This window comes from Geospiza fortis, unplaced genomic scaffold (genome assembly GCF_000277835.1).
Source record: "Geospiza fortis unplaced genomic scaffold, GeoFor_1.0 scaffold1, whole genome shotgun sequence".
NCBI classification, from domain to species: Eukaryota; Metazoa; Chordata; class Aves; order Passeriformes; family Thraupidae; genus Geospiza; species Geospiza fortis.
Genome location: NW_005054320.1, coordinates 2,674,206 through 2,686,475, shown reverse-complemented (window position 1 = coordinate 2,686,475; position 12,270 = coordinate 2,674,206). Strand labels below are relative to the sequence as shown.

The 12,270-nt window shown below is 39.2% G+C and overlaps 1 protein-coding gene across 1 annotated transcript in view; it reads right to left on the bottom strand.

The window, feature by feature from the left end:
- Nucleotides 1-12,270, bottom strand: part of GRAMD1C (GRAM domain containing 1C) — a 53,215-nt gene that overhangs the window by 22,848 nt on the left and 18,097 nt on the right. The window contains exons 4-7 of the mRNA XM_031056704.1: nt 10,872-10,956; nt 8,016-8,119; nt 6,157-6,252; nt 4,935-5,015 (exon numbers count right to left, since the gene is read on the bottom strand). Coding sequence (XP_030912564.1) covers nt 4,935-5,015; nt 6,157-6,252; nt 8,016-8,119; nt 10,872-10,956 — 366 coding nt within the window. The remainder of the gene's footprint in view (nt 1-4,934; nt 5,016-6,156; nt 6,253-8,015; nt 8,120-10,871; nt 10,957-12,270) is intronic.

Here is a 12,270-nt window from a genome sequence, read left to right as displayed (position 1 = left end):
TGTCCCCTCGGCCCCGCCGCGGGATCCCCGCGCTGCACCGCATCGCACGGGAACCGCTCCCCCCCAGGGCCGGGACGAACAGCCACACTCGGGAGACGAGGAAGCGTTTTTCCCTCGGGTATTTTCCAGCACAACATGGTTTCGGGCTTTTCAGAAAGCAGCTGGCAACAAGCACCCCATTGGCAGAGATCAGTTTCAAGGTATTTAATCCTAGCGAGGGCAAAGTAAACATTAAAACACAAAACACACAGCTATAAAGCAAGGGTCATAGCAGCTAACGCCAGCCTCCCTCTGCACGCGGGTTTGTTCTACAGAGCAATGCAGTGCTGAAACACATGCATCCACTTACAGCTGGCCTTACTTTCCCCAGGCATTCTGTCTTCTGAAGCAATAAACTCAAAACCACAAACAACTACCTACAGCTGTTCTTATTAAATGGCCAAAACCAGGGGTGGGCATTGCATGGTTTCAAACTACGACTGAGGTGAATCTTTAGCTAGCACACCTTCCAACTAGGAATCAAAGGACAGAAATAAAGCCATTTTCATTTCTGTTGCCCAATATTGCCAATACCTTGATTCCCGGTCATAATGGCACAGAGCAAACATTGCTAATTAGATTCACCAGTATGTTCTGTCTATGGGCAAATAGGTTTGCCCTTTTACAGTCAGCTCAATAGTTCAAGGAAAGCAGAGAAGCTTTTCAGCTTCTATAAAGGAATCTATAAAGCTGTTTCCTGTTGTTTTGTAAAAGCAATGTTACCAACTTCTGCTTCTAAAACAGGATTCTTCCACTCTGCTCAATTATTCCTAGCTCAGCTAGATATAAGTTCTTAATGGTCACAAGCCAAGATCAAAGGAGACTTGCTTTATTGTACCAGAAAGAGTCCATTTTGAAAACAAAGAAGGGCATAAATTTTCTGGGTCAGACTTCTGCTTCTGAGAGATGCCTTAGAGAAGCTCTGAAGCTTGAAAGGCAAAATCTAAACATTCATTACCTTGCCCATTCAAGGTGATGGTCTACATTGCGTTTTTCCTCAGTTCTCTTTGTATACAAAAACAAAGGCTACAAGAAGCAGCTGGGATACATTTTTTGTCTTTTCAAGCAGAGCACAGATCATCAATACTTTGCTTCATGCCACACAAAGCAGTGTCGTGGCACAAGCAATACTGCAGAGTACCACTCACAGAAGCAAAGCTGATGATTTTTACCCTCTATAGCCAAATGGAGAAATAAGAACAAGACCTACCATACAGGTTGACTAAAGAGACAGCCCTCACCATGCACCACACTTCTGCCAGGCAGCTCTGATACAGAACTCTGATGGTTTGCAGAACAGTGGAGGGAAACAGCAAACTCTTGCTCTAATTGCCTAAACATGAAGCTCAGAATCAAACCAAGTCTTCTTTCATCTCTTAAATTAATCTTGTTGTATGCAAAGGTGCAAATAAACATCTCTCTTTTCACAACCTTCCCTGAGAAGCTGCTGGGGAAGGCAGAACTGCTGTCCTGGGAGATGTTTGCCACAAGAAGCCCAGGTGATCAGAAATTCTGGTCCCTTCTCACACCTCTAGACTTACCTGCCACAATGTCTCCGGAGACAGGTGCAAATCTCTACCCAGCAAAGCATAAGAAGAACAATAGGAAAATAAATCCAACTCTAAGGCAGAGGACTCATGAGAATTGAGACCGATTAAGTTAAGATCTTGTTCCATGAGAAATAAGGAGCGCTGTGTTTGTTTGGGATTTGAATGACCTGCCTAATTACATTTTAATTTGTTCCTTCTCCCTTAAACTTGAAGGATATTTGACACCTGTAAGGTTTAGGAAAATAAAGCAAAACTGTGAATGGCACTGCTCTTATTGTCAATAGCAGCCATGAATAAATTCCTTGTACCAATCTGGAAAGCCCACTGCAAAATAGGATTTTTGGCTGATTTTACAAACTGAAGTATTATTGAAAGCTGCAGTGGATGTGGAAGCAGCTATCTGTTTTATCAAGACTGGTGTCATGTCTCTTCCAGACCTGCATTAATGATTCCTTATTTTCCATGATGCTGGATCATTTAAAACACAATGGCAAGGTAAAAGCCTACAAGACTCACTCTGCACATGTTTTGCAACAGGGATGGAAAAAAAAATAAAGTGGAATTTTCCTTCAAAGAAAAAAAGTCTTTCCATGGACATTTAAAGAATAAAAAGCCTAAGAAAGACCCATCTTAAGAAGAAAGTACCCACTGACTTGCAGAGGAACTAAAGTTGAAGGGCACCAAACACAATACAGTGTATTCTGAGCAAGGTCTGAAGAAGTTATGAGCTACAAAATTGTAACTGAGCTAAAGGGGACTAGGAGTCCTGTCAGAGCAGTGGTGCAAAGTGGGGGGGAAAGCATCTTGATGGATGAAGTAAGTTTGGGCACAGAATAGCATGTAACCATTTGCTGGTTCTCTTGCACAGGGCAAGTCACTTCTAACAGAAAGGTAGACTTGTCAAAGCACTACTCGTTCAACCACCTAGGACATATTTGGGAGGTATGAGGCGGAACGGCCACCAGATGGAGATCTGGGAAAGGGTATGAGGCTGACCCCACTGACAAGTTCTGCAGGTGGTGAAAGCTTAAGGTGTATCAGGTAAAGCAGACAGGTCACTCCTCAGGGGTGAGACTTCACAGCACAAAATCTGTGCCTAGAAGTGCTGAAGAGGCCAGGGACTGAAATTTACCTCTGTACAACCATGATTTGAAGCAAATGTAATTCCAGTCCCCTGAATCCAAATCCTGAAAATTGGGGATTCTTCACTGTCAGGTGGTGCAAACCAGCACTATGACACCTAAAGTAAGATTTATACTTCTGATGACAACTTTATTTCATAATTTAACTGCTGGATGTCATCTCCAGGTCTAGCAGATGTGCTCCAGAATATAAACAAGCTATTCACAGGCTTCAAAACATTTTGCTATTGGCAAAGGAAATATTAAAACCAGCTCCTTTTGGAACTGGTTCCAGAGTGAGATTTGTTTTTTGTCAAAAGCCGTACAAATTCTGATGGCATCCCTTTGATCACTGAAGCCAGGAACACCAAACTCCACATACTCAGTCACTGCATACCATGGCAGGGCCTCAGGTGTATGGGACATTTTCCAAATGTATGCTGTTCCTGACATTGGAATGGTGGGGAGAAAACAGAAAAACTGCTTGAAAACACCAAGGGCTCTCTTTTAGTATTAGTTCAGTAGACAGCTGCCATTCTAGTAGTGTCAGTGGATCCAGCTCCAGCAACTTCAGTTTCTACTTTCAACTCCACAGTGCCCCTCTATAGCTTTATGTAGTAAAGAATATCATAAAGAAGGCTGACAGGTGACTCAAACACATTCTAGCAAAGAATCAGAAGTCATTACTACGTTTCAGAAGTAGGAGCTCAACCTAACAGAAATCCTGTTTCAATAATAGTTCTAAACATACTACATTAAAAAGCCCTACATGTATCTCATGACCATGCTCCATTTTACAGCTAAGAACCCCAAGCAGAAATTCTCATAAACAGATTTGTCTTTTAACATACTGCAGTGAGGATGAAAGCAAGCCAACAGCAAGATTTGACAGAAATAATAAGGATAGTTCCCAAGCTACTCTAATGCATTGGTTCCTAAAACCTGCTGGCTTAATTCATCTCATCTTGCATGCAGTCCATGCCTCCTGCTTTCTTATCTATCCTTTAGCTACTGTTCTCAAGTGAAAAATTGATCCTAACGTGACACTCATTTAAGTGTCAGAGAAGAAATACACAAGAAAAACTAATACTGAACAGTACAAAGCTTATTACCTCTGTTCCAGCCCTAGGATAGGTTTGTATACCTGAATGTCCATACACTGACCCTCCAGCACCACAAACTGAATAAGTGAATAACATAAGTGCCATTTCTGACAAACTCTGCACAGTGAAAGGAAGCAAGGTTACTTCCAGTTGCCCATTTCTGTCAAAAGGTGACAAAGTACATTGTGGCTGGATTCAAGACAATTAAATAGTATTTGACTTGAGGGACAAGGGATTTGCAAGAAACATTGGTTTTGCTTTAAATAGCACTTCCCTTTATTTTCAGTGCTTTTTTTGGACAAAAAGTGCCTCTAGTCTGCCCTAAAATTCATCCAACAAAAAGAAAAAAAGTGTAGCTACTATGTGTAAGTAGTACAACAGCTTTAAACCTTTGGGGATCATTGCAGTGTTATATATGGATATTTTGGTGTGTAATTGCAACTGAATTGAAATATTTAAACAATGAGAGACAAACAGGAAGGAACTGATTTACAAAATTGTCTTTCTTACAAAAAAATTGTCTTGTCTGTCTTTCATGATGTTCTGCAAATGTATCAGTCTATTTTTAGAAAGATTAGCTTAAGTATCCACAAATTGCAATATAAATCAACCTAACTAGCCAAAGTTGCCAAAATACACTTCCATGTAATACAGCCTGCTTTTATTGCATTTATGCAAGGTCAGCAGAGTTGTAATTAATTGGTTAGCAAAGGTTCAGCTAACTTATCTAAGGAGGAGTTTTGGCCTCTTTTCCTTGAAGTTTTCACTGAGAAAACCTCTTGCCTTTTTGATCACAAATTAGGCGTAGGAAATATGAAGCAAATGCATATCAATTTAGTAACATGTGCTTGAGCTCATAGTGAAGAGAAGCATGCAACCTATATGCAAAGACAAAATGCTCCTTCAACAGCAGAGTTGTAGGTGGTAGTCTGAGAAGGAAAAGATGAGAATTTCATCTGTGATCTAAAGTACGAGGAACCAAAGCAGCACATCAGATTAGAATTCTAAGTCAGAAAGGAAAAGCTAACTTCTAGTCTCTTATTCTCCAGAGGTACATCTGTGTACATTAGAAGAAGTTTATTTGGCTGCTTAACCACAGGTACTGTTGTAGATAAGCTTACCTTATCCAGTAACACATTCTGCCATAAACGGAAGATACTGAGGTAGCTTCTGTCTCTTGCACTGAATGATGTGAAGAAAAACTGCAGAAAAAACCAAAGTAAAACATAAGCTCATGTGTAGCTATTTTCAGGAATCCCAGAATGCTTCCTTGTATCTTGAATATCCCAAGGTCATCCGTAACAGCTTGACTCATTTCACATTCAACAAACCTGGGGTCATATTCCTCAGGTTCCACAGTTTGAATCACTTTCAGTGATGATTTTCCCCAATGTCCACACAGTAAATGAAGACACTTGCTGTTCTGGCCATGTGACTACGCTTGGTATAAAGGAAGAGCTCCCTCCTCAACACACTTTTAAATTTTTCCCACAGAAGGTTGAACAAATCAGAAACACATATGCCTGTTTCTCACAGGCCACAGCTATTTCCATTCTGCCACATAAGCCTTTATTAACATTTTCACACAAGATGATGCGAAATTAAAATAATTAAAATATGAGATCAAATTATATGCATCATTTCAGGTATTAAAATCTTTCCCATTGGAAAGTTGGGGCTTTTTTAGCAAAGAGATCTATCTTCCTTGTCAATGAAAATTAATGCTGGATGAATTGAGAGGGAACAGCCAAATATGATGAATCACAGTTGCTTCCCAAAGAACAGCTTCAGGTTCACTGTGGAAAGCTCTGTTCTTTGCCAAGAATTATTATTTTCAAAGCATTTATAGAAGAACTAATCACAAAGTATTACACATAAGACTCTGCATCGTGCTTTTTAGTTTTTCAAATACACACTTGAAAACTTCATTTCCCAGCACATGTTCTGGGGTAAATTTCTCCATTACTCAAAACCCATGACATCACAGTCCTTTTGTTTTCAGTAGTTTTCTTCAAGGAGTACTTGAAATCCAGCAACTTTGATATTTTTCCAGTATGAAGAATACACGTTTTGAATTCATGCTTTGAATTAGTTTTCCTTTGAATAGGTGCGACAAACTTTCACTTTCTGGTTACTGTATCAACACCACTAAGGCATTCTGCAGTCAAACTGGAGATAAATTAGCAAGCAAATGTGCACAGGGACCAAATCTAAGTCTGCCTTCTAATCCCAATCACATTCAAACATTTGACAGGGAAGTACTTATGCAAATATAGACTAGAACAAGTGCTGTGTTCAGGACTCTATCATTTAGCAAGAATATATTTAAAAACAAATTTTTACCTTCTCTCCTTTTGTTGCTATTTGTATGGCATTTGGAATGAGACGAGCAGTCTTCTCCTTTGTCATGAAAGTTATATCCTTCAAAGCAATAGAAATCTAAGCAGAAACACATTTAATAAGACATATTAAAAATAACTTATGACTAAAAATTTAGAAGTTACAGAACATGCAAGAAGAACTCAAACTAAGCCCAAACCCTGGGATGCAATTCAGATGAGATCACAAAGGCAATTACTGTCTCCACTTGCTGCTTTAACAGCAAGCATTTCAAAGTAGAAGCTGAGGTGACTTAAGAGTCATCTCTTCTTTCACATTGGGACTAGGGAAGTAAGGGGCTCTTTCTGCTTTTCTTCCACTCCTCCAGCCACAATCCCAACCAAACACAAATCACAGATCTGAAAGTCAATCCCAATCAGAATGCTATACATAAAGCAGGACATAGATGAGAGACATCAGGTAACAGACTATCTCACAGATACTTACAATATAGTCAATTTTCAAAATTTTATTTGCAGTCTAGCCACTGCAAGAAATTCTTCCTGTCTAGGCACATTTGACTTGTATATTAGTACTTGAAATGTTGCTGTTTAGAAGAACATGGTCTGACTAGCTGCAAGAACCAATTTCCTTCCAGCCTACCCACCCTCTTCTCTTGAATATTAGACTGTGCTGCCATTCAGCACAGAGAAAGGAGGAAGGTACAGCTCTAACTTGTTTTTTCCTGTGTGAGCAGGAAGTTCTCCACTTACTCCCTCTCTCTTTGCAACAGCCTGCTAATGAGGTCCCAAACTTGGCTCTATCATGGTAGTTGATGAGCTCAGATTGCCTAAAGGTATTGCTGAAGATATCACCCTGCTAGACAGGCAGAAACAGGTTACCAGGATGTATGCTGTTTTGGATTAAAAAAAACCCCAATCAGTCTTTGAACAGTTTATATATTCAAGGGCATAATTCCAATTGGTTTATTTTTAAATTACTTTCACATCTAAAATAAGACATATTCAATCATCAAATTCAACTGATGAAATTAAGCTTGGTTTTCATTTAAGTATTTCTACAGCCCCTCACAGGCTGAAATGCACAAGCTATTTGTTCATTGTCCTGTATATTTCAGAGCACTCAAATGTGAGATACTGACTTAAGTTATAAGCAGTCTCATAGTTCACAGAACATTTTGACATGTCCATCCTCTGTTTGCTATGTTATCTTCCTTTACTTATTCACTGCTTCATGCAAGTTCTACAGCAGATGCAACAACTGCATCTGAATGAATACATTTAAACGCATTAACCTAATCTGACAGAAATAAAGGGCCAACATATCACAAATACCTATCTACCTTTGCTTGTACTGTTCAAAAGCCACAGACCACAATATGAGAACTTGCAGAAGTCATTTATCAATTCCCTTCAGCTATTCTTAGGTGCTGATATTTACATATAAGGCTATGTCAAATAAGGTTTAATGCTGGGGAGTTCCTGAATAGGGCAACACCACATACCATGTCATGCCCCAGGACTTACAGCAGGAGGTTATGTGTTACATTCCTTTATAGGACAATTTTGCATGGTAAGGAAAGGCAAATTGTCATTACTACAACTGTAAAAAGCCAGCTTTAGCATAATTCCTAAATTTCTTATGCTGAATGACAGACAGAACAGGCTTACTTCAGCATTCAGATGCCTCCATTGCTACTCTTATTTTACATAATGGATTTGAATTTCCACTCAGGGATGCAGGCTCTTTCTTCACAGCCCATAGTAAGAGATTGACAGGATGAGATCTGAGAGACTCTAATCCTATATCCTATAGGATAGGACATGGAAAATGTGGGATTCAAGTGAGCTAAGAGATCTTACTGTGGTCTCCCATCGGAAGATGTTGCTGTGGAAGCAGAGCCAGTTTTCAGAGAGATACAAGCGTCCTTGCAGCAGGATATCCTTCTGGAGCGCACAGGCGTAATCTGTGTACAGAGAGCAAGAGTGAGTTACTCACCCACTGACTGCAGCACGGCTGACCCAAACCTGTTAACTAAAACGAAATGGATATCACAATACAATCAAAAGCCATTTCTTTCACTTCTAAGAAGTCTACAAAGGCAGACTTGTACTGGCTTGCATCCAGACCATCGCTCTGGGAACAGGCAAAGCCAGAGTTGATGGTACATCCACGTGAGGACAGCATTCCATCTATCAACCCCTGTGTACTGTCTTAGGTTTTCAGAGAAGAGGTGTCAGGCAAGACCAGGAGCACATGGGAGAAGTATTCATTAGTCAAACTTCAAAGCATCTAAACAACAGAATACACAAACATTTTATAGTACAACAGATTATACTGTCAACGCCTACGTAACAGTAGTTCATACATTGTAGCAAGATAATAGTTTTCTACTAAACAGATCCTATCACTAGCTAAAACTATCTGCAGAGTGAGACAATAACAGGCAGATTGAAGCTATCCAATTCTTGAAGCAGGGGGTATTTCCTGAAATTGACTATCATTTTTATCATTCTGTCTCTGACTGAAACACCCCTATTGAGAAATAGATTTCATCTACGATGTAATTACCCATCATCAGATACCTGCTAATTAAGAACAAGAACAGAGGATTTAGTTGCATCTCTTAAAAATCTCAGAGTTTTCCCAGTTTCGGAGCCTGAAGATTCAAACAAAAGGAATTTTCAGAAGAACTGCAGCTAGATAATTAAGATGGACCTCTTTGGGGAGGTCCAACCTAAAGAAGGCTACCTAACGTACACAAAATATGCAGAATGTATGTATTGATGCAATATATATTAGTGATTTTACCCTTAGAGGTATCTAATACCTTTATATCTGGTATTGTCTGAGCCAGAATTTTGATTTTGTGTACTACAAGAACACATAATACAGTTCTTGTTCAAATATCAAGAAGTTCAGGAGTCTCCAACATCCTAACTTCAAGCTAAATCTGCACTTATAGAAGCTTTTATTATGACTTTTTAAATTCTCTAGCATTTTCTTCCTCAAATAATCAAGCAGAAATAAATTTCCTTATAAAAAGAATGAGTCATGTATACAAGCCCTTGGAGATGTAACTACAAATAGAACTACAGAAGCTCAAATCTAAAGAACTAAGTGCATGTTTAAGAACTGTCAGATACCAAAATGCTGACAGAGGAAGGCAACGAGAGTTTGAAGTTAAGGACTTGAGGAGAGCATTACTAAGAAACTTGCATCTGGACTTCTGTGTTTTTTAGGAGAGGGATTCAGACCTACAGAGGTCATCATTGGGCAACTGATGAGCAATCCCACTCTGACCTACCTACACAAAAGAGACTATCAAAACAAACAGAAGAGATTAGCATTTCTCCTTTTAAGTTTTCAGAACCAGTAACTTAATATGTTGCTTGAAAACAACATTTTCAGGCAAATTATAATAGCACTCCTTTAAGCTCCCATTTAGACAGTCTAAGTAATTCCCTTAATTTTAAGAAAATATTATTTTATATAATATTTATATACAGTGCTCATTACAGTGGAATAGTTACTTAATTTTAACAGTTGATTTAAAAACAGAAGCAGTAACAATTCTTTTGAAGAACAGCAGCAAGCAGTGGTTTCTTGGAGCACTGCAAAGCCTGTATCAAGTTTCTCTACACCAAGCAAAGGAAGAGCTCCTTGCTTGGAGGATGCAAAAAGTCCTTTCAAGGAAACACTGCTTTTTATGGGGTAAAAGAAATTTATATGAAAGTAGTGGCTTTGCTTCTTATGGAGCAGATTGAGATTAACCCATTACTAAATCTTTCTCTAAATCCTACGCGGTCCCTTTGAAACCGTGCTTCAGAGTTTGCTCCATGGCTTTCTGCATCAATCCAGTGGAAGGAGAAACATCAAAACAATGCTTTGAAGTAATATCTTTTCCTTCTGTTTTACGTCCCTGCTGAAGTATTTTAAAAATGCATAAGGTATTTCAGAGGATAACTGCCTCTTGAGACTGGAAAAAGACACAGGGATTTAACTGCTTCAGAGCTGTTGCTTGCAGACTCCGAGCATACACTAAACATCCTCTCAATATTCACTTCCTTAAAAGTTGCATAAAATGAGAGATGAACTTGAAACAGTCACAATGCCACGTCTGTATGAAAATATACAGTGTATTTGTTACATAAATACAACACAGGCAGGTGATGAAGAAGAGAATAAGGTGCATCACTATGCAAAGGAAGTAGGGTTACATGCTCGCCTTCTTTGGATTCTGCAGTGGAGTGAAACAGAGCTGGAAAAGGAGTATTTCAGTGCTGAGAAAAGTTATGCATCATAGTTTGATATTCTCTGACACCTGCTTCTTTCCTCTCCCATTCATCTGAAAAATAGTCTTTTAAATTACAACCACCCACATGTCACTGTCCCAGGAGTCACATGAATCAAGGTGCCTTGGGAAAGGGTATTAGTTACAGGGAGCAAGGGGAAAGCTTTTGCTAAGGATGATCTACCTAGTTAACAGGGTCTGAGAAACAACATCCTTTTTTTTTTTCCCACAAAGCAGGCAGTAGAAGAGAGGAATGTGGACCTGGCTTTCCTTGAAAGTATTTTTTGCTAGTTCAAAGACAGGAGAATAGGGAGTTATCACCTGTAGTCAGAATTTGCCATAAAAAACACAAAATGCTTTGACATGACTGCAATCTGAAGTCACCAAACAGAAGACAAAGACTTTTTCTGTGATTACTTCTTACCTACTATGAGTCTCTCTGAGTCTGGCAGATGAGAAAACTGTCTCTTGAATTCCTCACTCCTATATTTGTAAGTGGAACTTGAGAGCTGCAACAAAGAACAGTAAAAGGTTATGCAAACAGATTTATTTTCAGCCATCAACTGTCTTCACACTGGATGTGTAATTTTATCTTGAAGAACAAATGAACCTCAGAAGAGCAATAAAGAATAGGTGGTATCTAAATGTGATCATCGCTGTAACTTTATGCTTACTTATGTAAGAGTATTTATTTGGCATGGGCCAAACTATTCCCTGTATCAGGCCAGATGCCAGTCACAAGGCATTACAGCGCTATGATAGCAACCTGTTCCACCCATAAGGGGATGAGAGCCCTTCTGGGACTAAACATTCTAGCACAGACCAAGTGAAAAGGCAGCAAGGCCATAACACAGAGGTGACAGAAAAAATCAAGCCCTCATAGAGGCCAATAGAACAAAAGGACCCAACAGAGAACATCAATGTCTGCTTGGAGTACTACTTCAGGAATACTTCAATGCACTGGATTTTTCAACAGTTGCTGTAACTAGAATTGTAGGAACAAAGAAAATAGTTTCCTCCAGTCAGAATGAATAGCAGCAGCACCATCACTTCTTGATTTTCTGTCATGTTCTACAGTTCACCCCATTCTAAAGAGATCACTGTCTATGATTTTCTTAAGATTCAAACTGGGCAGTAAACTCACAGCAGAGGACTATCTCAATAGACCTTAACTCCTTACTCCTATAAACAAATGTACCTGCTCCCATTCAAATGAAGAGCTTCAGCACCTTCTCCAGAAAATAGTCTGCATAAAAGTCCTACTATTCATTTTCAGTTGTAAGAGGATCATATTTTTTTTCCCTAACAGATATTGGACACTTATTTTAGAGGCAGTCTTAACTAAATGCTGTATAAGGCCATGACTCAGCTGGACTAAAACTATTACAGGAAGAAATCACTTTTAAGTGTTCCTGGAACCAGGTATAAATATACTACAAAAGCCTCTTTCACACTTTTTTTTTTACCTTTCTAAAGATCTTAAGCACATGGATGCTATTCTCTGCTTGAGCACCTGTATTACTCCAAAACTTGACATTCACCATTAAACCCATCTCCAACATAAGATTAGTTGCTATTTATATTTAGGATGGGGGAAGAAGGAAGAAAGGAGGCAAAGAACCACTTTTGACTGTATGACACACTCCTGCAGCATGTTAGTTGGCCACTACTCATTCACTATGTTTGTGCTTGTCCAAAAAACCCCAGGACAAAACCAGTTTTATCTTCAGCTTGATGGCCTTTTAATAAACTAGAACAAATACACTGCTCCCACCCCCTCAAGATTCCCACATTTTGCTCTTTTTCACTGGGGACATTCCTGC